The sequence below is a fragment of the Procambarus clarkii genome, chromosome 37 (assembly GCF_040958095.1).
Source record: "Procambarus clarkii isolate CNS0578487 chromosome 37, FALCON_Pclarkii_2.0, whole genome shotgun sequence".
NCBI classification, from domain to species: Eukaryota; Metazoa; Arthropoda; class Malacostraca; order Decapoda; family Cambaridae; genus Procambarus; species Procambarus clarkii.
The window spans coordinates 26,058,250-26,083,528 of NC_091186.1; the positions used below are offsets into that span (position 1 = coordinate 26,058,250).

General features: G+C 42.9%; 1 protein-coding gene across 1 annotated transcript; it reads right to left on the bottom strand.

The window, feature by feature from the left end:
* Positions 1 to 4,171: 4,171 nt before the first annotated feature.
* On the bottom strand, positions 4,172 to 20,905 carry LOC123765857 (beta-1,4-glucuronyltransferase 1). Its single transcript, XM_069337322.1, has 7 exons — positions 20,827 to 20,905; positions 10,329 to 10,751; positions 9,201 to 9,350; positions 7,794 to 7,998; positions 6,694 to 6,893; positions 5,515 to 5,676; positions 4,172 to 5,197 (listed from the first exon to the last, which is right to left on the bottom strand). The coding sequence occupies exons 2-7, from the start codon at positions 10,725 to 10,727 to the stop codon at positions 5,000 to 5,002; spliced, it is 1,314 nt and encodes a 437-aa protein (XP_069193423.1). The 5' UTR covers positions 10,728 to 10,751; positions 20,827 to 20,905; the 3' UTR covers positions 4,172 to 4,999.
* Between the last annotated feature and the right edge of the window lie 4,374 nt (positions 20,906 to 25,279).

The following is a 25,279-nucleotide window of genomic DNA, read 5'->3' on the forward strand; positions in this document are numbered from 1 at the left end:
ATTTTTTATATCTGTGTCTAGCTTTAAACACAAGTACGTCACAGTTACGTCTTGGGGAGATGAGTGCCATGCTCGATGACAAGGAAGTATGAAGCTTAAGACAAATATATGCAACACAAATTTGGAGCTTCTCTAGCAACGTTTACAGAACACTAACACTGTGTTGTGTTGAGGTATTGTTCTCTCTCGTCAAAAGTACAATAAAGTGACGAAAAAAACAAAAAGTAGAGGCACTACATCCACCTGTTTTTGTAAGCCCAAAACTGATGCTCGGGCGTTGAAAGGAAAAAAAATTCAGGGATAGTATTACAGTTGACGGCAGTGTGAGTGTATCCTGTGTGTGTGTGTATGTGTGTGTATGTTTGTGTTTGCTTATTGAGTGAGCCCATTCATGGGGTAACGGGTCCACACTAGCCCATTAATGGCATGTTTACTTCCTCTCACGTGGGTTGCTGGGTTTATTTGGCCCGAAAGTGAGTTTATTGTTCAGCATCACTCAACATGTGAGTGAACATGACTCCAGGCCAGGATGAACACCACCCCCCGCCCTGTGTGTGTGTGTGTGTGTGTGTGTGTGTGTGTGTGTGTGTGTACTCACCTAATTGTACTCACCTAATTGTGCTTGCGGGGGTTGAGCTCTGGCTCTTTGGTCCCGCCTCTCAACCGTCAATCAACTGGTGTACAGATTCCTGAGCCTATTGGGCTCTATCATATCTACATTTGAAACTGTGTATGGAGTCAGCCTCCACCACATCACTTCCTAATGCATTCCATTTACTAACTACTCTGACACTGAAAAAGTTCTTTCTAACGTCTCTGTGGCTCATTTGGGTACTCAGCTTCCACCTGTGTCCCCTTGTTCGCGTCCCACCAGTGTTGAATAGTTCATCCTTGTTTACCCGGTCGATTCCCCTGAGGATTTTGTAGGTTGTGATCATGTCCCCCCTTACTCTTCTGTCTTCCAGTGTCGTGAGGTGCATTTCCCGCAGCCTTTCCTCATAACTCATGCCTCTTAGTTCTGGGACTAGTCTAGTAGCATACCTTTGGACTTTTTCCAGCTTCGTCTTGTGCTTGACAAGGTACGGGCTCCATGCTGGGGCCGCATACTCCAGGATTGGTCTTACATATGTGGTGTACAAGATTCTGAATGATTCCTTACACAGGTTCCTGAACGCCGTTCTGATGTTAGCCAGCCTCGCATATGCCGCAGACGTTATTCTCTTTATGTGGGCTTCAGGAGACAGGTTTGGTGTGATATCAACTCCTAGATCTTTCTCTCTGTCTGTTTCATTAAGTACTTCATCTCCTATTCTGTATCCTGTGCCTGGCCTCCTGTTTCCACTGCCTAGTTTCATTACTTTGCATTTACTCGGGTTGAACTTCAACAGCCATTTGTTGGACCATTCACTCAGTCTATCCAGGTCATCTTGTAGCCTCCTACTATCATCCTCTGTTTCAATCCTCCTCATAATTTTTGCATCGTCGGCAAACATTGAGAGGAACGAATCTATACCCTCTGGGAGATCATTTACATATACCAGAAACAGTATAGGTCCAAGGACTGACCCCTGCGGGACTCCACTTGTGACGTCTCGCCAATCTGAGGCCTCACCCCTCACACAGACTCGTTGTCTCCTGTTGCTTAGGTATTCCTCTATCCACCGGAGTACCTTCCCTCTCACCCCAGCCTGCATCTCCATCTCCAGCCTGCATCTCCTGCATCTCCTGTGTGTGTGTGTGTGTGTGTGTGTGTGTGTGTGTGTGTGTGTGTGTGTGTGTGTGTGTGTGTGTGTGTGTGTGTGTGTGTGTGTGTGTGTGTGGCTAGGCACAGCACCTCTCTGCAACTTGTGTATGTAAGTAAGCATGGAAGAATGTTGCAAGTCGTGCCACTAAGTGTAAGCACACGATAGCCACGTGCTTTCACTCTTTCAAGATTTTATTTCTGAAGCTTACACTCTTCCTCAGACGTGGACATTCAATTATACACAAAGCTCTTTAGAGTGTGTATGGACGTCGCGTAGAGCCCCCCACCCCCGGACCTCGCTTGGTAATACAATCATTGTATCTCACCGTCTGTAATGTAGAAATAAATAATTTACGAATAATAATGAAGAACAATAGAGGAAGGATGAATTGAGATTACTGCCTTCCTAAAGTAACTCGTTCTGTGTGAGTATAATTTCCCCAACATTATAACTCACACATATGGAAACATGGGGTCGAGTATGTAGCTAGATTGTAGTGTGTTTCTATCTGTGTTCCTTATGCCTAGTTACTGCAATTAAAACTCTTTATGTGCATTCTGCATTGTAGCCAATAGTGAGAGGTCCTTGAAATGCTCGGTGTAGAAGCGTTCTTCTCATCTTGGAATATTCTGTGCATAAACTTAATACATGTTTTGGTCAAATTCAGTGACCAAAAGGATAACATCTGCTTCACAGATTGTGAATGATCGAGTTCAGTTTCATAATAAACTTCGTCGATATGTCATCAGGGCATCGCTTGTTCTAGGGGTGACAACGAGAACATTGAACCACTCTTAATTTTCACTTGCTTTACAACGCCACACTGTGACACAGTCTGCTACACCGTCACACCGTCGGCCACACCGTCACACCGTCGGCCACACCGTCACACCGTCGGCCACACCGTCACACCGTCACACCGTCGGCCACACCGTCACACCGTCGGCCACACCGTCACACCGTCGGTCACACCGTCGGCCACACCGCCACACCGTCGGCCACACTGTCACACCGTCGGCCACACCGCCCACTCCACCATCCGCCCAGCAGGCCAAACACACCACCCAAAGGCAGCATCCAGAAACCTAAACATTTACCTGAATTTCTAATAACCTTGACGGGTACAGGAAGCCGGCGACTTGTCAAAGGTCCTCAACTGTTTCTGAGAATTGGTTCAGGTTGAATTTTATACTGAAGCGAGTTGAACTGTCTAGGATAACAGAGAGCTTGATGACTAAACCAGACCTTGCTAGGATAACAGAGGGCATGAAGACTAAACCAGATCTGCTAGGATAACAGGATATAACGGACATGTGGGTCGTCATGCGAGCCCCAAATGGTCATTAGTCATCCTCAACTCAGCTCATTTAAGTAACTTTTGTACATGGTGTATTTTAGCCCTTTGTAAACATTAATAATGTCTTTAAGTGGAGTAGATTGAATTATTGTGGAGAATCATTAGTGAAATTGTGCAGCATTTGTGGTTATTATTTAACTATTGGTCAGTACTATGTATATATAAACAGGACCGGTCCACTTGTAATTAGTATATGTCTGTATGTATCCTTGTGTATGTTGTATGTTGTCATTATACTGGTGATTTTGCTTACTGCTTGGTTGTTTAATGGCACAGTCAGGTGAAGTGGGATGGGATGTGTTGACACTCACACTAACACTAAACATCACCTCTACTTTACTCTACTTTAGCGAGAATCTAGCCACCTTTATCCTCCCCTCTCCATCCATAACAATCCAACAACCTCGTTTCCTCACCGCTTCCAGGAAGACCAATCAGCAGTGTCAATACGTCAACATTGCTCTCCTTCTTCAGGGTGCTTACAACGTGATCCAGCTAATTGTTGTCGCAGTTTATGGGTTTCTGCTATCATCGGACACCCAGCTGCCCCGTCTCTCTTCCTCCCTTAAGCTCTCTTCTCCCTTCCCCCTTCCCTTTATCTCACCCCTTCCCTCCGGCTCCCTCCATCCCTTCCCTCCGGCTCCCTCCATCCCTTCCCTCCACAGGAACACAGGACTGAAAGGTGCGCCAGATGTTTTGTAAGAATTGTTCTCTAGGTGGGATCAGTGTGGCCCCGTGTCTGACTTGAGTACTGTCTGGCTGGCAAGTAATGTGACACATGGTGTGACCTCCTAAGACACATGGTGTGACCTTAGGCGGATGGTGTGACCTAAGGTGCATGGTGTGACCCCTAAGACACATGGTGTGACCTTAGGCGGATGGTGTGACCCCTAAGACAGCCCTGCTATGGGCTTTCACAGACGTTTCAGACTGTGATGTGCCTCTACACGCCACCCTGGACCTGTTGGTTCAGTTCAGAGTGTACTACATGTACTGTGTGAACTGCATTAGACTTAAAGACTGAATATATATAGGACTTAGGTTCAGTTGTTGGTTAGGATTCTGCATATTTTTGTGTAGAGTTTAATATATAGATATTACAAGACTAGGGTTGGTTTGATCACATTACATATTTTGTAATATAATAATTTATAAATATAACAAAGCCATTTTGTGCTAGCATTTCTGGACGTGGCTGCAGAGGACACGAGATGCGATGCTTTATACCGCAAGAAACACAATCTTGTGTTGAAATCCTCTTCCATATAAATAAGGATTGTCTTACGCCATATAGTTAACCATAACACAACGGGAAAATTATATTTCACTGGAATACAAGCCCATAATTACTACTATAATTACGAAGCATCAGCCGAGCGTCACTTAAAAATTCGACGTATTAATAAAACGTAAAGCACCATAAAATCGATATTTTCTATTCATCTGCCACATGCAGGTCGGCGTTCAATCCCCGACCGTCCAAGTGGTTGGGCACCATTCCTTCCCCCCATCCCAAAATCCTTATCCTGACTCCTTCCAAGTGCTATATAGTCTAATGGCTTGGCGATTTCCCTGATAATTCCCTTCCCTTATGCATCTGCCACGAATAGTTACCTGGATAATACCTGGATTGTGGTCTGAGAGTTCTCACACTCTCCAAGCCCGGTACATATGAGGCCAGGGTTTGGTGGGTTGCTTGGGTTTGTACGTTTCTGGTTAGGCAAAAAGAGCTGCATAATATTGTTTCACCGAGTAATATAATAGACGTGTAAGATCACATGATTGTTTCAAGCGTAGGTTAGACACAACTATGAATGAGTTTGGGGGTGGATATTAATAGGAGCTGCCTCGTATGGGCTAACAGTCCTGCTGTATTTTCCTTAATATGTTCTTATAGTCACAAGGAGCAGTTATTCCCCGAGCCATAGATGAGTCTATATTCAGGCTTGATCTTAGTGTTGAGTAGAGTGTTCTGAGAGGCGATGACGCCGTTCCGGAAGGCGTCTCTGGACAAGGTCTTGATCCCCGGTCGGTGGACCAGGAAGGCCGTGTCCAGCACGTGGAACTCGTACTTGTCCAGGCACATGACGTACATCTGGGGGAGGAGGGGGAGTGAGGAGGGTCTTAATGGTGGGGTCGAGGATATGGGGGATGGGGGTTAGAGTCATGGTGGGGAGTTGGAGTGTGGTAGAGGGTTTGGGAAGGGGTGGTGGCGGGGAATGGTGGTGGTAAAGGTGGTGATGGGGGTAGCTTGGAAGGGAGAATAACCGTATTAGAAGACACTGAGGGCTATTCAGTATTGTTAACTACATTTACTGACGTTCAGTTCTTTTGGTTGCAAAACTGAGCCTCAGAGAGAGAGAGAGAGACTGAGGCAGGATGAATTTACGTAAGAACACAAGGGACACTAACCTGGGTCATCTTATCACTTTTGCCCTCCCAAGAGAGCCTCTCGTCGTACAAGGGCTCCTGGTTGGTACCGACGTATATGGGCTCCCAGGACTGGTGAGGTAGTGTTCTCTTGGCCACGTGGAAGACAGACATACCGGGCTCCACTGGAGCATCCAGCCACTCCTACCGGAAAATGTAAACCAGTATACTAACCTCATACTTCAGCTCATCCTCCTGTTTTGGTAGTACTTGTAGTAACGATGAGGACCAGAGTAAATATACCGACGCACAACGAAATTAGAAAGCAGAAATCTGAACTATTGAGTTGGACAAACCGGAAAACTATTTTTTATGTGTTGTTGACAAACTAAACTAACCTTCGTAGGCCTAATACACAATATCTGAGGCCTAATATAGTACATATGTGTGCTATACTAGGCCTAGGAATATATCAAAATAAGAGGATGGGTTGCAGCCAATATTTTGACATGTATCAGTTTCGTGATTTTCCTGTAGACAAGATTAACTCTTTACAAATATTAATATATGCTGCCTTTACTCTGTGTGTGTGTGTGTGTGTGTGTGTGTGTGTGTGTGTGTGTGTGTGTGTGTGTGTGTGTGTGTGTGTGTGTGTGTGTGTGTGTGTGTGTGTGTGTGTGTAATTCGAGAGACACCTATCTGCTGTCCAACTGAAACTTTGGGTCTTCCATGAGGTGGCACTTTGGCACGAAGGTCCTATAGAGGTGATCCACGTCCTAGTCATACAAACTTCTAACCACCATCTTGTGGATAATTTAATTCACTTGGACCATCTGAGCCTCGACCCGCAGAACACAGAAGCAGCAGACCCCCCCCAGCTCTACCTACCGAGCAAAACCTCAGTAAACATGGAAATAACACTTCTTAATGTGGATATTCGTAGTAAGGTCGGTAGAGTTCCCGTCTTTCACTCCGGTGGTCGTGAGTACGAGGCCCTGATGATGGTGTAAGTGAATGAAAAATATATATATGTATATATGCAGAATAACCACAGTGAAAAATGAAATGAGCAAGTGAGCTATTCAACTCTGTTTTTGTCTGCTCAGAAGACTCGACAATCTCAAATCTCCCGCCCTACCTTCCTGTCTGGCTCCCTACTGTAGGAGCCTACAAGTACCTACAAGTACTGCTCCCTACACTAGCCGGGACCCGCGTACTTACCTTCGCTTTAGGAATCCGGTGACAAGCAGGACAAAGATGCTTATGGAAGGGAATGGCTTCTCCCGTTTTAAGTAGAGGCAGCAGCTCGTTCTTGGTCTCTGGGACCTTCACATTATTCTTGACTTCGAAGATCGACAAGACGAACACTCGTGGGTCAGTTGTGTTCGATACATCCGGTTTTTTAAGCATTTTGAAAAACTCTGAAATGGATTTTGTTTTTAATTATGAGGGGAAAGCGCTAAGCCATTACGATTTTATGGCACTTGGAAGGGGTCAGGATAAGGATTTGGGATGGGATGGTGGGAAGGAATGGTGGCCAACCATTTGGACGGTCCAGGATTGAACGCCGATCTGCGTGAAGCGAGACCGTTGCTCAACCGGCCGGTCAAAGTGGTTGGGTAAAAGTAGGCAATATTTGCCTGTATTTGCCTGAAAATTCTCACCAAAATCATTAGAAGGTCTCCCTCTCAATTGTCAGAGCGTTTTAAATAAGAAATCACAAATAGCGTGATGCATCAAATGAACAAAGCATCCACGTCTTGGATGCTCTCGGACGTAGGTTCGAATCCTCGTCACGGCCCTTGTGGATTTGTTCAATAAATAAGAATATTAATGAATTTGCTACAATACAAATTAACAAAAAATCACATTTGTATGAATTATTAGTTTTGCACATTCTTAATCCATGTTTTAAGACAGTAAGAGGATTCCTGTGTAAGCGGAGAATCATCTGTAAGATGTCACATGTCTTGAAACTACCTTGTCTCCTTGACCCTGTTGTTTCTTTACAATATGCGTTGCTATACTTTACCTCTCACCTTATTAACTGTGTATATGTATTCTCTCCTTTTATGTATTTTACCTTCACTTACATTTTTCACTCGAAGACTGCTACTTCATCTGCTAGCTCTACTTCAATTACTGCTACTGCTAGCTCTGCTTCCGCTACTGATGCTACTGATGCCGCTAATTCTGCTACTAGTTCTGCTTCTTCAGCCCCTACTAGTTTCTCAGGTTTTGCCCTCCTACTATTAATGCCATTACGATGCTTCTATCACCATTAACAACGTCCACGGCCTCCTAGGACAGGCCAACCTCACCTGGGATGAAGTTGACTGAGGGATATAGCTCCACGTCAGCCGGAAAGACGAAGTAAGTCTGACTCGCCAGCCTCGCCACGTTCCTGGCCAGGTTAATTGGATAGAGTAGCTTCATGCGCCTCCTGTAGGTGGTGACGTTGGTCAAGTGAGGAGGCCCCGACGAGCAGTCAATCTTCCTTCCCAACAGCGCCTCGGTGGCGGGGACCTGTGCGCCACGGAGACGATAATCACAACAATTAGGCTATGAAAACCCCAGCGGATACACACTATCCAACAGCAAATGAACGTTAATTAAACGTTGAATTAACGTTGATGATGTTCAACGTCGAACCAATGTCACTCTTTGATAGTGTACATATTAGGTAGCGCCTTGGCATATGTATAACACAGAATTGACAGAATTTACATTGTTCGCTTACATGAAATTACAGAAAATAGAAATAAATAAAAAAATAATCGAGAACTCTTTACTTGCTTATTACAAACCATTCATAAAATGGTATTAAATTCTCACCTTGTGAAGAATAAGGATATTCAGAAATTGAATACATGAGCTACTAGATGGCTGGGGGCAGCAATATGTGCATTCAGAAGGGAAAAGTGATTTTAAGGAAATTCAATTTACCTTAAATAATTGTTAGTTATTCCGCTATTCTATTTACCAACGATGTAAAAACGAGCCGACCAGTTGAAACATGATTACAATATACAAGGGAAGAGTTGAAGTGGACAGGTATCCTCTGTTTCACGTTTAGAAAATAAATATATATATATACGAGTTTAAGAGATGTAATAAAGTACACATGCTGTGAGATACGTGAAAGGACCTGGAAGAGGAGGCTGTGGAAGCCACCTCCATTCACCTCTTTAATAATAGTTACGTTAGAGTATAAATCAGGAGAAAAATAATAACATTCAGTTTTTCATATGGAGTGAAACCGACCACCGCAGACCAATATATGGACTTCATTATTTACCACCAAACAAAAAGAACTGCTGATTTAATACTCAAGAACAGCCCCAATATACAATACAACCATCTCCAAAAAGCAAACGTAGTATACCAGTTTACACGCCCCAATGAAGTATGTCACATTCGATCTACTTATATTGGCAGTCTTTCGGGAAGACTGACCTGTCATCTACAAGCTGGTGCTCCCAGACACCATAAGCAAACTGAGCATAACACAACACACACTATCAACATGCTAGTAAATAACACAAAGATCCTGGCAACTAGCACTGACGAGTGCAATTCCTGGAAGCTATACTTAAAAGATAAAAAAATAAACCCAACTTAAATATCCAGAATAACGACTTTGCTTCCTTGCCGACACTCAGACCCAGAGCTCACCAAACATCACTGGATAGTAACGTCTTTACAGCGTCTCCTCAAGCGCCCCTTACCTCTCTCGGTGCGTGGGCATCGTGAAAGATGAGATGGAATGTGACCAACTTCCTGATCTCCCAGCTGACACACTCCCGGAGGTACATGATGGTGGCGACGGTGGCCTCGAAGTCCTCGCCAGGAGAGTACACCGACATACTCACGGGCCCCTGCAGGGTTTAATAATAATAATAATAATTTTTATTTAGGTAATGTACATACATAAAGAGATTTTACAAAGTTTGTTGGCTTTAAAGATAGAGCTAGTACATACAATGCCTAAAGCCACTATTACGCAAAGCGTTTCGGGCAGAAACGTAATGGTTTCGGGTTAGCAGTAATTTCGTAATTTCGTAATTTCGGGTTAGCAGCTCTTGTGGTGATGCTGACCAGCATGGTGGTAATTATTGGGAATATGTATTCCCATATGTATGTTGTATAGAATAGAATATGTATGGAATATGTATGTTGATCAGTCCAGCAACCAGGAGGCCTGGTCGACGACCGGGCCGCGGGGACGCTAAGCCCCGGAAGCACCTCAAGGCAACCTCAAGGCATGTATATGAAGACATCCTCCAATAAGAAACCTGAATACGGTGACAGGAAGATATATGGAGAGAATTTAGAGCCGACCATATATAAAGCCGAAACATATATATGTTTAGAATTTAAACATATATATAACAGATCTCAAATTGTCCTGCTGGAAATGTAAAGAGAGAGACACAAGATTAAAAAAAGGAAAGCAGCAACAACCATATGATAGGCCTAATACCAGCTATTCTAGGCAAAACTTAATGTATTATTGGTTATTTTAGTACTTATATACACATTAATAAAGCCTTAGATACATCAGGTTAGACATATGATATGCAAAGTTAGGCCTTCTTAGGCCTAGGATACGTAATATTGCTGTTTTATTTTTTGCAATACTGTGTTCATTTCCAATAAGCTAAATTATTAACATTCACATGTGTATAAGTCCGTATTCCGTCCACGTTTTCTAGTGTTGCAACATGGACGGGCTAACTGAAATAAACAGACGAGACGAGTCTGGTAAATCTCTTGGGACATTGTTGAACAAAACCTGAGAATAGTCGATGGTGATGAGGGTCGAGGGTAATCAGGATCAAGGGGTGTCGACTCACCTGCCAGCGAGCAGTGACCGGGTCGAGGTTAGTGAGGAAGGTGTAGTCGGCGTGAGTGGTGAAGGTGATGGACTCATTACACCCGAAGGACATGTCTGCTGGAATGTAGTTCTGCAGGACCCAGTAGTCCCCCCGGTGGTAGTTCTGGGCACGCAGAGGTATGTTGGAGCACTTCTGCAGATCCGGATACATCTTGTTCTCCAGGGAGTACAATATTCCTAGATTTAACGGAACTCCGTCGTTCGAATCCCCTGCGTGAATAGCTGCATTTTCGTGTAGCTTGGACGAGCCTTTATATACAAGGTCGGGAGAGTAGGAGCTGCTAAACAGGATGGAGCCCAGGAGCAACAGCACTGCCCCGTAGAGAACGACCATCAAGCGTTTTATTCTCTTCCGCATTGTCACCAATGGGCAGGTCCTGACCTGCAATCAGTGTTATGTTACTTCAGACATTTTTACTTCAGTTACACATCCAGCATGGAAGGTGTTTTCCGAACTTAATTGTTATTTATTTATTTATATATATAAAACAGTTCTTACATTATTTTAAGTGATCGAAATTGTAAGCATTCTTACATTCTTGTAAATCGAAATACATTAGTGTCCTGTACACTGTGGAATACTTGCCCGTCTCTTAACCAAGGGACCCGTGTTCAGTCCTCGCGAGGGTTAGAAACACAAGCATATATACCATTCATTCTAGTATTTACATTCTTATTAAAAAAAAAACAGAAAGAGCTCAACACGAAACGTTTACTAGATTAGAAGCAGTTATTCCTTTAATTTAGTTTTCTTTCTTCAAGTGTTAGTTTTCTTTGTGTGAAAGAGTAACTACGATAAAAAAATATTACCGTTTCATTTATTTTTACCTGATTTACCCGACGGCCACTAACCCTAGTGGCCTCGACGAGGACATGAAGCCGGCAGCTTGTCGAAGTTCCCCCCATTTGCCTTGATTTATATATACAAAAGTTCTTACGCTTGCCCGAAACGTTGTGCGTATAAGTGGGTTTAGAGATTGTATGTACTAGCTCTATCTAGAAATCCAACATAATGTTTGTAACTCATCTTGTATGTACGTTTACCTAAATAAACATTTGATTTGACATTCTTGTAAAGCCACCAGCATGCATAACGTTCCGGGCAGGTCCTTAATCCTATTTTTTCCCCGGAATACGACCCGCCAAATCGTTTTAACAACCAGGTACCCATTCACTGCTGGGTGAACAGAGGCTCCAGCTAAGGACTGGCATCCGGTCAATTCTCCCCGGCCAGGATACGAACCCAGGCCAGCGCTCGCGCTATATAGAGGGCGAGTTTAGGAGTTCGAGAACTAGCATTCTCTAGAGCGCATCACAACAGAAAGGGTTTGTTTTGGTGCTGGGTTCAGGCCCTATGAATTCCTTGGTGCTCATATCAATTGAAATATTCAAACTATAGAAATGAAGCTTCTAAAACAATACGCATTCTCCCCAAAACTCGATCCTACGTACCTCGCTGCTCCTTGAAAATACACCCTTAACCCTTTAACTGTGCAACGCGCCTGCAGGCCCAGGCTTCGGGTGCACAACGCGCCTCCAGGTGTTTTTATTTTTCACGTTCCATTCAAAACTCCCGCGGATACATGGGGTTCACATCAGCTTCCTCAGGGCTCTTGTAAACAGACGCCATCTTTAAAAAAAATCATGGTCCACATTGCTGGGTGTCAGAGCCTCAGTAGTGAGTGAGCAACCAAGGCTGGCGCTTGCAGCATGAGCGCACAGCTCTGCTGTTCAGCGTGTGACCATAGCATCGCCAAATAATGTCAAAATATTTATATAACCTGTAATATTTAGCCGTGATAGTATTATAGAAGAGCCTGAGTGGGATAATGACTGGGTACAATGTTCAAATATCAGTGATTCAATGTTGTTTACGATGTTCACAGCGCTAGCCACAGCACCACAGCATTATTTCGTCCATCTAGGAATCTTCAAACGACTTCTTAGGTTCCTTTTCAAAATAAACTTGTGGTCAATTATTCATTTACAGAAATTAGTGACCAGGATTGGCCCATACGAGGCAGCTCCTATTGGCCCATACGAGACAGCTGCTATTGGACCATATGAGGCAGCTCCTATTGGCCCATACGAGGCAACTCCTATTGGCCCATACGAGGCAGCTGCTATTGGACCATACGAGGCAGCTCTTATTGGCCCATACGAGGCAGCTTCTATTGGCCCATACGAGCTATTTTGATGAGGGATGTGACGTCGTAATTGTAGCGTCGTCTGCTGTCTGCTGTGTGATTTCTCATGCAGTGTATGATGGCCACTGTACTGTTTGGACACAATACCGGCTTACTTGCATAGTTCTAGTAAATAAAACATGTAGATAAGTATATATAACATGTATAAATAGTGTAATAAAAACAACGACAGTATGGTGGGAGGAGCTAAGTTGGTGAGTAAGATGTTGGAGTGAGGGAGGGCCTGTGTGGGTGTGGCTGCTCACACTCGCGATGCTCTGAATGTGTTGATGGTAAATGTATATAGTATGTGACAGTGTATAGTGTGTACATATGTTGTAAATATACATAAATGAACATGAAACATTGGTGTGAATAACTGTATGATGGGAGGGGCATTATACAGTCATACAACATACAGGGGCAATGTTGGCGAAGTGAGGGAGGGCTGGCTGGGTGTGGCTGCTCACACTCGCGGTGTTCTGAATGTGTTGATGGTGAATGTATATAGTGTGTGACAGTGTATAGTCTGTAAATAGATTGTATATATATACAGAAATTACATAAGAACATAAGAACAAAGGTAACTGCAGAAGGCCTATTGGCCCATACGAGGCAGCTCCTATTTATAACCACCCAATCCCACTCGTATACTTGTCCAACCCGCGCTTGAAACAATCGAGGGACCCCACCTCCACCACGTTACGCGGTAATTGGTTCCACAAATCAACAACCCTGTTACTGAACCAGTATTTACCCAAGTCTTTCCTAAATCTAAACTTATCCAATTTATACCCATTGTTTCGTGTTCTGTCTTGTGTTGATATTTTTAATACCCTATTAATATCCCCCCTGTTATGTCCATTCATCCACTTGTAAACCTCTATCATGTCACCCCTAACTCTTCGCCTTTCCAGTGAATGCAACTTACATAAGAACATAAGAACATAAGAACAAAGGTAACTGCAGAAGGCCTATTGGCCCATACGAGGCAGCTCCTATTCTATAACCACCCAATCCCACTCATATACTTGTCCAACCCGTGCTTGAAACAATCGAGGGACCCCACCTCCACAATGTTACGCGGCAATTGGTTCCACAAATCAACAACCCTGTTACTGAACCAGTATTTACCCAAGTCTTTCCTAAATCTAAACTTATCCAATTTATACCCATTGTTTCGTGTTCTGTCCTGTGTTGATACTTTTAATACCCTATTAATATCCCCCCGGTTATGTCCATTCATCCACTTGTAAACCTCTATCATGTCACCCCTAACTCTTCGCCTTTCCAGTGAATGCAACTTAAGCTTTGTTAATCTTTCTTCATATGAAAGATTTCTAATTTGGGGAATTAACTTAGTCATCCTACGTTGGACACGTTCAAGTGAATTTATATCCATTCTATAATACGGCGACCAAAACTGAACTGCATAATCTAAATGGGGCCTAACCAGAGCAAGATAAAGCTTAAGAACCACACCAGGTGTCTTGTTACTAACGCTTCGATTAATAAATCCCAGTGTCCTATTCGCCTTATTACGAACATTCATGCATTGATCCTTTTGTTTTAAATTCTTACTAATCATAACTCCCAGATCCCTTTCGCAATCCGACTTCGCAATCTCAACACCTTCTAGTTCGTATCTTGTAACTCTATCATCATTACCTAGCCTCAGAACTTTACATTTATCAGCATTAAACTGCATTTGCTAATCCTTTGACCATTTTAAAACCCTATCTAGATCAACTTGAAGTGAGAGTGAGTCCTCCTCCGAATTAATTTCCCTACCGATTTTCGTATCATCGGCAAATTTGCAAATGTTGCTACTCAAACCTGAATCTAAATCATTTATATATATTATAAACAACAGAGGTCCCAGGACAGAGCCCTGAGGTACTCCACTAACAACATTATCCCACTCTGACTTAACCCCATTTATACTAACTCTCTGTTTCCTTTGGAATAGCCATGCCCTAATCCAAGTTAATATAGCACCCCCAATACCATGAGCTTCTATTTTTTTAATTAGTCTTTCATGTGGCACTGTATCAAAAGCTTTGCTAAAGTCAAGGTACACAACATCACAATCCTTACCACTATCAACTGCCTCAACTATGCTGGAATAAAAAGTTAGCAAATTTGTTAAACATGAACGGCCATTTGTAAAACCATGTTGCGACTCATTTATTAATTTATGTTTTTCAAGATGGAGACGAATTGTATTTGCAATTATTGATTCAAGTAACTTTCCCACAATAGACATTAGGCTAATTGGCCGATAGTTTGACGCAAGTGATCTATCTCCTTTCTTAAAAATTGGTACCAAATTAGCTACCTTCCATGACTCTGGCACTCTGCCTGACTATTGATTTATTAAATATGGTAGACAGTGGCTCGGAAAGCTCCTCTTTGCATTCTTTAAGCACCCTGGCAAACACTTCATCCGGCCCTGGGGATTTGTTTGGTTTTAATTTTTCTAATTGTTTAATTACATCCTCTCTGGTAACTGCTAAACTAGTCAACCTGTCCTCATCCCCACCCACATAGACTTGTTCGGCTGAAGGCATATTGTTAAGTTCTTCTTTAGTAAATAGATATAAAATATTTGTTAAAAATACTACTCATCTCCTTGTCATTATCCGTTATTTGACCTGTCTCAGATTTTAATGGACCTATCCTTTCCCTAGTCTTAGTTCGATATAACTGAAAAAAAAACCTTTAGGATTTGACTTTGCTTGCTCTGCTATGCGAACTTCATAGTTTCTTTTTGCTTTCCTAATCTCTTTTTTAACATTTCTAACCAGTTGTATGAATTCCTGTTCTAACCTGACTTCCCCATTTTTAATCCTTTTGTACCAAGCTCTCTTTTTACCTATAAGGTTCTTTAAATTCTTTGTTATCCACTTTGGGTCATTAGTATTCGACCTATTCAATTTGTATGGTATACTACGTTCCTGTGCTTTGTTTAGAATATTCTTAAATAAGTTATATATTAAATCAACATCGAAATCCCCTTTTACGTCACCTATCGCTGGGTTCATGTCTCGCTCTAAGACCGGCCCACACCCCATACCCAAGAGTTTCCAATCTATTTGACCCAAAAAATTTCTTAGGCATGAAAAATTAGCATGATACATGGTAAATATGTGCAAGATATGTGTACACAAGTGTCATGCACGTAACAGTGTCCTTGCACAGTACAGATGTTTTACTGCCATAATATAGTGTACATGTTCATTATACATAGGATTAGCGAATAAAAGCAAATAAAATGTATTTGGAAGTGTGCACAAAAAAATAACAAAAATATATATTGTGGATTCAATATATAACTTATTTAAGGATATTCTAAACAAAGCACAGGAACGTAGTATACCATACATATTGAATAGATCGAATACTAATGAACCAAAGTGGATAACAAAGAATTTAAAGAACCTTATAGGTAAAAAGAGAGCTTGGTACAAAAGGATTAAAAATGGGGAGGTCACTTTAGAACAGGAATTCGTACAACTGGTTAGAAATGTTAAAAAAGAGATAAGGAAAGCAAAAAGAAACTATGAAGTTCGCATAGCAGGGCAAGCAAAGACAAATCCTAAAGGGTTTTTTCAGTTATATCGTACTAAGACTAGGGAAAGGATAGGTCCATTAAAAACTGAGACAGGTCAAATAACAGATAGTGATGAAGAGATGAGTAGTATTTTTAATAAATATTTTGTATCTGTATTTACTAAAGAGGAACTTAACAATATGCCTTCAGCCGAACAAGTCTATGTGGGTGGGGACGAGGACAGGTTGACGAGTTTAGCAGTTACCAGGGAGGATGTTCTTAAACAAATAGTAAAACTCAAACCAAACAAATCCCCAGGGCCGGATGAAGTGTTTGCTAGGGTGCTTAAAGAATGCAAAGAGGAGCTTTGTGACCCACTGTCAACCATATTTAATAAATCAATAGAGTCAGGCAGAGTGCCAGAGTTTTGGAAAGTTGCTAATGTGATACCAGTTTTTAAGAAAGGAGATAGATCACTTGCGTCTAACTATCGACCAATTAGCCTAACGTCTATTGTGGGAAAGTTACTCGAATCTATAATAGCAAATAAAATTCATCTTCATCTTGAAAAACATAAATTAATAATTGAGTCGCAACATGGTTTTATAAATGGCCGTTCATGTTTAACAAATTTGTTATCTTTTTATTCTAGCATTGTTGAGGCAGTTGATAGTGGTAAGGATTGCGATGTTGTATACCTTGACTTTAGCAAAGCTTTTGATACAGTGCCACATGAAAGACTGATTAAAAAAATAGAGTCTCATGGTATTGGGGGTGCTATATTAAGCTGGATTAGGGCATGGCTATACCAAAGGAAACAGAGAGTTAGTATAAATGGAATCAAGTCAGAGTGGGAAAATGTTGTAAGTGGAGTGCCTCAAGGCTCTGTCCTGGGACCTCTGTTGTTTATAATATATATAAATGATTTAGATTCAGGTTTGAGTAGCAACATTTGCAAATTTGCCGATGATACGAAAATCGGTAGGGAAATTAATTCGGAGGAGGACTCACTATCACTTCAAGTTGATCTAGATAGGGTTTTGAAATGGTCAAAGGATTGGCAGATGCAGTTTAATGCTGATAAATGTAAAGTTCTGAGGTTAGGTAATGATGATAGAGTTACAAGATACGAGCTAGATGGTGTTGTGATTGCGAAGTCGGATTGCGAAAGGGATCTGGGAGTTATGATTAGTAAGAATTTAAAACAAAAGGATCAATGCATAAATGTTCGTAATAAGGCAAATCGGACACTTGGATTTATTAATCGCAGCGTTAGTAACAAGACACCTGGTGTGGTTCTCAAGCTATATCTTGCTCTAGTTAGGCCCCATTTAGATTATGCAGTTCAGTTTTGGTCGCCATATTATAGAATGGATATAAATTCACTTGAACGTGTCCAGCGTAGGATGACTAAGTTAATTCCCCAAATTAGAAATCTTTCATATGAAGAAAGATTAACAAAGCTTAAGTTGCATTCACTGGAAAGGCGAAGAGTTAGGGGTGACATGATAGAGGTTTACAAGTGGATGAATGGACATAACCGGGGGGATATTAATAGGGTATTAAAAGTATCAACACAGGACAGAACACGAAACAATGGATATAAATTGGATAAGTTTAGATTTAGGAAAGACTTGGGTAAATACTGGTTCAGTAACAGGGTTGTTGATTTGTGGAACCAATTGCCGCGTAACATTGTGGAGGTGGGGTCCCTCGATTGTTTCAAGCACGGGTTGGACAAGTATATGAGTGGGATTGGGTGGTTATAGAATAGGAGCTGCCTCGTATGGGCCAATAGGCCTTCTGCAGTTACCTTTGTTCTTATGTTCTTATGTTCTTATATGAGTGGGATTGGGTGGTTATAGAATAGGAGCTGCCTCGTATGGGCCAATAGGCCTTCTGCAGTTGCCTTTGTTCTTATGTTCTTATGAAATGTCGCTTGTGTATATAACTTATGAACAAACATGTTTTATTGTTATATACTTTTTATAAACTTAATACATTTTTACTTAGATATTTTTTAAAGGAAACTATGTGGTGTAGTATAATTTTTTTACGAAGTTTATATTTGCAGAGGAGATAACTAAATTGAATATTCGGATGGGGGAACAGGAATTAGTAACAGGTGTTAGTAACAGGTGTTAGTAACAGGTGTTTCAGTAAACGAACTATTGTTGTTACTACAGAAAAAAAGAATCAACAACAGTTGGTAAAAGTACTCATCCACTAGGTGAGTACAGACGCCAACGCATAACTTCACGAGCAAGAGGATACAGGTTCAAGCTAAGGTAACAACGGTGACGGAATACCTTCACGAACAAGAGGACACAGGTAACAACGGTGACGGAATACCTTCACGAACAAGAGGACACAGGTTCACGCTAAGGGAACAACGGTGCCGAAAAAAATGAAAGTTTTCTTTTTCAAACAGAGTGGTAGACGGTTGGAACAAGTTAAGTTAGAAGGCGGTGGAGGCCACCGTCAAAGAGTACTGGGAAGACGGGACACCACGAGCATAGTTCTCATCCTGTAATTACACTTAGGTAATTAAGCACACATACACTTACAGAATCACGAGAGTGTAAACAAACATGAGAATGATTTTAGGGAAGACATAGCTAACGAACCAACTGGACTTCTATGGTAAAGTTACGAGAACAAGGCAGGACAGAGAAGGTTGGGCAGATTGCGTATTTCTGGACTGACAAAATGTGTTTGACAGACCCTCACGAGAGATTACTATATAAACTTGATAGATAGACGGAAGTCGCATTAGCCAATTGGTGGCTAGAAAATCGAAGTCCAAAAGCTAATGTTTAATTTTACAGGCATAAATAGGTGAGTACAATTATGAGTACACTCACACACAGATGAGTACACACACACCACTAAGTGAGCACACATACACACCCACAAACCTGTCTCCTGAAGTCCACATAAAAATAATAACATCGGCGGCGTATGCGAGGCTGGCTAACATCAGAACTGCCTTTATAAACTTGTGTAACAAATCGTTCAGGACCTTGTATACCACTTATGTCAGACTAATCCTGGAGTATGCAGCTCCAGCATGGAGTCTAAACCTAGTAGCAACAATGATCCTTTCCAAGCGCTGTGTACAACTTTTGTGAGATCTATTATTGAGTATGCCGCCCCGGCATGGAACACCCCTACCTAAAGAAACAAAAGAAAACTAAAAGAGGTATAAACATATGCAACAGGTTCCTGAGTTAAGGGGACTGAGCTACAAAGAAAGGCTAAAGAAATTGGCCCTTCACTACACTGGAGGGAAGAAGGAATAGAACAGACATGATAACGACGTACAAGATACAAAAGGGGGGATTGATAAAGTAGATATACATGGGAGCCGGTCGGCCGAGCGGACAGCACGCTGGACTTGTGATCCTGTGTTCCTGGGTTCGATCCCAGGCGCCGGCGAGAAACAATGGGCAGAGTTTCTTTCACCCTATGCCCCCTGTTACCTAGCAGTAAAATAGGTACCTGGGTGTTAGTCAGCTGTCACGGGCTGCTTCCTGGGGGTGGAGGCCTGGTCGAGGACCGGGCCGCGGGGACACTAAAGCCCCGAAATCATCAAGATAACCTCAAGAGACAGGCAATGTTTAAATTAGCGAACAGTAGAACGACATAATTGGAAACTGGAAACACAGATGAGTGACAGATGTCACTCATGAACGAACTAGATGAGGAAATTGGCAAAGCCAATTTGATATACCGTTTTAAATGTCAATATAATCGAATATAATTACTGTTGATACAAGGATTGTTACCGAGATGACTGTGGCCAACAGTACCCTAGCAAGCTCATCACAATCAAAACCCATCAGTATCATCACTAGCTAATTCATTACAATCAAGGCATCAATACTATCACGAGCTAGGTCATTACAATCAGGGCTAATCAGCATCATTACTATCCTACTCAACACAATCATTATGCCATGGCGCTGCAACACAATTGCGATTGCTCGTCATGTCATCACGAGTAGCCGGTGGCTGAGCGGACAGAACACTGGACGCGTGATCCTGTGTTCGATCCCGGGCGCCGACGAGAAACAATGGGCAGAGTTTCTTTCACCCTGAGGTTCCTGTTACCTAGCAGTAAATAGGTACCTGGGAGTTAAGTCAGCTGTCACGGGTTGCTTCCTGGGGGGTGGAGGCCTGGTCGAGGACCGGGCCGCGGGGACACTAAGCCCCGAAATAATCTTAAGATAACCTCAAAATCACTAATCCCTCTTCTTATCAAAAGATGACTATTCTCAGTTATCAAACTATGCCTATTCTCAGTTATCAAACAATGCCTATTTTCATGTATCAAACGTTATCTATTCTAAGTTATCAAACTATGCGTATACTCTATTATTAAACTAGACTAATTCTTAATTCATCAACTATATTGAACCTCCCAAGTGGAAACCACTAGACCAGGATTCACCGAGGGTCTACATGTGCTATTACGAAACCTCTACATCTCTCTTCACTCATGGCGGCTTAGTTTACACTTATTAAACAATTTAAGAGCTCCGAAGCACTATCCCAGGTTGTATACAACAACAAGAACCTTGGGTTGTGAAGTACCAAAGCTCCTGAACTGTTGAACATATACAAAGACGCTTTGATCGAGTCAAGATGCACAGGTTTCGTTAAATGAATCCTGATTCTGTTCAAAAACAAGTGACTAATACTTTCCGTCAATTAACCTTGTAGGCGGCAGCGTCCGGGGAGAGGTTCTTTGGCCTGGGTGACGCAGACGGAACTGAAATATCCAACTCTGTCAAATGCTGCTGCTGCTGCTGCTGCTGCTGCTGGGGGGGTGGGGGGGCCACATCTGCTAGCTCTGGCACAGGTGTGTGCGGAGTAGTAACATTATTCACATGTATGCAGATGTTCAGTCGTTTCGGGTGTGTAAAATGACACGTGGCTCGGCGGTTTGGCTCTCCACGTGTGGCGGCGAGAACTTCGGCTTCCTTTAGTGAACCTCCCTCCACTCGTTCGAGTCCCAAACCCCGGAAATGGATTGTTGTTTTTCTCTCTCCAGTCACTGCTGCTATCCTGTCACTGCTGCTATCCTCCTGTCACTGCTGCTATCCTCCTGTCACTGTTGCTATCCTCCTGTCACTGATAATATCCTCCTGTCACTGCTGCTATCCTCCTGTCACTGATAATATCCTCCTGTCACTGCTGCTATCCTCCTGTCACTGATAATATCCTCCTGTCACTGATGCTATCCTCCTGTCACTGATGCTATCCTCCTGTCACTGTTGCTATCCTCCTGTCACTGATGCTATCCTCCTGTCACTGCTGCTATCCTCCTGTCACTGATGCTATCCTCCTGTCACTGTTGCTATCCTCCTGTCACTGTTGCTATCCTCCTGTCACTGATGCTATCCTCCTGTCACTGCTGCTATCCTCCTGTCACTGCGGCTATCCTGTCACTGTTGCTATCCTCCTGTCACTGCTGCTATCCTCCTGTCACTGATGCTATCCTCCTGTCACTGCGGCTATCCTGTCACTGTTGCTATCCTCCTGTCACTGATGCTATCCTCCTGTCACTGCTGCTATCCTCCTGTCACTGTTGCTATCCTCCTGTCACTGATGCTATCCTCCTGTCACTGATGCTATCCTCCTGTCACTGATGCTATCCTCCTGTCACTGATGCTATCCTCCTGTCACTGATGCTATCCTCCTGTCACTGCTGCTATCCTCCTGTCACTGCTGCTATCCTCCTGTCACTGCTGCTATCCTCCTGTCACTGATGCTATCCTCCTGTCACTGATGCTATCCTCCTGTCACTGATGCTATCCTCCTGTCACTGCTGCTATCCTCCTGTCACTGTTGCTATCCTCCTGTCACTGATGCTATCCTCCTGTCACTGTTGCTATCCTCCTGTCACTGATGCTATCCTCCTGTCACTGCTGCTATCCTGTCACTGATGCTATCCTCCTGTCACTGCTGCTATCCTGTCACTGATGCTATCCTCCTGTCACTGATGCTATCCTCCTGTCACTGATGCTATCCTCCTGTCACTGATGCTATCCTCCTGTCACTGATGCTATCATCCTGTCACTGATGCTATCCTCCTGTCACTGTTGCTATCCTCCTGTCACTGCTGCTATCCTCCTGTCACTGCAGCTATCCTCTTGTCACTGCAGCTATCATCCTGTCACTGCTGCTATCCTCCTGTCACTGCTGCTACACTCCAGTAACTGCTGCTATCCTCCTGTCACTGCTGCTATCCTCCTGTCACTGCAGCTATCCTCTTGTCACTGCAGCTATCATCCTGTCACTGCTGCTATCCTCCTGTCACTGCTGCTACACTCCAGTAACTGCTGCTATCCTCCTGTCACTGTTGCTATCCTCCTGTCACTGATGCTATCCTCCTGTCACTGTTGCTATCCTCCTGTCACTGCTGCTATCCTCCTGTCACTGCAGCTATCCTCTTGTCACTGCAGCTATCATCCTGTCACTGCTGCTATCCTCCTGTCACTGCTGCTCCAGTAACTGCTGCTATCCTCCTGTCACTGCTGCTATCCTCCTGTCACTGCAGCTATCCTCTTGTCACTGCAGCTATCATCCTGTCACTGCTGCTATCCTCCTATCACTGCTGCTACACTCCAGTAACTGCTGCTATCCTCCTGTCACTGCTGCTATCCTCCTGTCACTGTATCCACATTCCAATCACTGCTACTATCCTCCTCTCACTGTATCCACATTCCAATCACTGCTGCTATCCTCCCGCCACTGCTGCTATCCTCCCGTCACTGCTGCTATCCTCCCGCCACTGCAGCTATCATCCTGTCACTGCTGCTACACTCCAGTAACTGCTGCTATCCTTCTGTCACTGCTGCTATCATCCTGTCACTGCAGCTATCATCCTGTCACTGCTGCTACACTCCAGTAACTGCTGCTATCCTCCTGTCACTGCTGCTATCATCCTGTCACTGCAGCTATCATCCTGTCACTGCTGCTACACTCCAGTAACTGCTGCTATCCTCCTGTCACTGCTGCTATCCTCCTGTCACTGCTGCTATCCTCCTCTCACTGTATCCACATTCCAATCACTGCTACTATCCTCCTCTCACTGTATCCACATTCCAATAACTGCTGCTATCCTCCCGTCACTGCTGCTATCCTTCTTGTTATTATTATTCACACGAAGAAATGACATTACCGTGAAATATCAAAGAGAACATCAGTAGACCCTCAGTCATCATGGCTTCTACCGATTTTATCATTTTTACTTTATCTTTATTATTATTGTTTTGATTATATGTTATCTGATAACACTGTCGAGAACATTCGACTGGAGAGTGTCGATGGATTGTATGCTATCAACAGTCATAAAATACTTGTATTCATCTGACTGTATTCACCTGACTGTATTCATCCCCTTGCAGGGGTTGAGCTCTGGCTCTTTCGGCCCGCCTCTCAACTGTCAATCAACTGTTACTAACTACTAACTAATTTTTTTTCCCCCCACACAGACGCCCAGGAAGCAGCCCGTAACAGCTGTCTAACTCCCAGGTACCTATTTACTGCTAAGTAACAGGGGCATCAAGGGTGAAAGAAACTCTGGCCATTTTTGTTTCTGCCATCACCGGAGATCGAACCCGGACCCTAGGATTACGAGTCCAGAGCGCTGTCCACTCAGCTATCAGGTCCCCCCTACTCAGCTATCAGCCCCCCCCCCTTATGTTTAACGTTACTGGTTCAGTACCGGAGTTGTTGATTTGTGGAACCAGTTACCGCGTAACATAATAAACGTAGGATCCCTTGATTGTTTTAAGCGTAGGTCAGACATATATATAAATAAGATTGGGTGGAAATAAACAGGGAGCTGCCTCGTAAACAGGGAGCTGCCTCTTTGTGATCACTGCTCCCTAGTGAGCTAGGGAGCAGTGAACATAAGAACATAAGAACATAAGAACAAAGGTAACTGCAGAAGGCCTATTGGCCCATACGAGGCAGCTCCTATTCTATAACCACCCAATCCCACTCATATACTTGTCCAACCCGTGCTTGAAACAATCGAGGGACCCCACCTCCACAATGTTACGCGGCAATTGGTTCCACAAATCAACAACCCTGTTACTGAACCAGTATTTACCCAAGTCTTTCCTAAATCTAAACTTATCCAATTTATATCCATTGTTTCGTGTTCTGTCCTGTGTTGATACTTTTAATACCCTATTAATATCCCCCCGGTTATGTCCATTCATCCACTTGTAAACCTCTATCATGTCACCCCTAACTCTTCGCCTTTCCAGTGAATGCAACTTAAGCTTTGTTAATCTTTCTTCATATGAAAGATTTCTAATTTGGGGAATTAACTTAGTCATCCTACGCTGGACACGTTCAAGTGAATTTATATCCATTCTATAATATGGCGACCAAAACTGAACTGCATAATCTAAATGGGGCCTAACTAGAGCAAGATATAGCTTGAGAACCACACCAGGTGTCTTGTTACTAACGCTGCGATTAATAAATCCAAGTGTCCGATTTGCCTTATTACGAACATTTATGCATTGATCCTTTTGTTTTAAATTCTTACTAATCATAACTCCCAGATCCCTTTCGCAATCCGACTTCGCAATCACAACACCATCTAGCTCGTATCTTGTAACTCTATCATCATTACCTAACCTCAGAACTTTACATTTATCAGCATTAAACTGCATCTGCCAATCCTTTGACCATTTCAAAACCCTATCTAGATCAAGTTGAAGTGATAGTGAGTCCTCCTTCGAATTAATTTCCCTACCGATTTTCGTATCATCGGCAAATTTGCAAATGTTGCTACTCAAACCTGAATCTAAATCATTTATATATATTATAAACAACAGAGGTCCCAGGACAGAGCCTTGAGGCACTCCACTTACAACATTTTCCCACTCTGACTTGATTCCATTTATACTAACTCTCTGTTTCCTTTGGTATAGCCATGCCCTAATCCAGCTTAATATAGCACCCCCAATACCATGAGACTCTATTTTTTTAATCAGTCTTTCATGTGGCACTGTATCAAAAGCTTTGCTAAAGTCAAGGTATACAACATCGCAATCCTTACCACTATCAACTGCCTCAACAATGCTAGAATAAAAAGATAACAAATTTGTTAAACATGAACGGCCATTTATAAAACCATGTTGC

Excerpts from the sequence above, each read along its gene's own strand:
- LOC123765857 (XM_069337322.1), bottom strand. The coding sequence starts at position 10,727 with ATGCGGAAGAGAATAAAACGCTTGATGGTCGTTCTCTACGGGGCAGTG. Across the intron at positions 6,894-7,793 it reads CTCAGTCAACTTCATCCCAG|AGTTTTTCAAAATGCTTAAA; the intron begins GTGAGGTTGGCC and ends AATCCATTTCAG. Across the intron at positions 5,198-5,514 it reads AAAGTGATAAGATGACCCAG|ATGTACGTCATGTGCCTGGA; the intron begins GTTAGTGTCCCT and ends CTCCTCCCCCAG.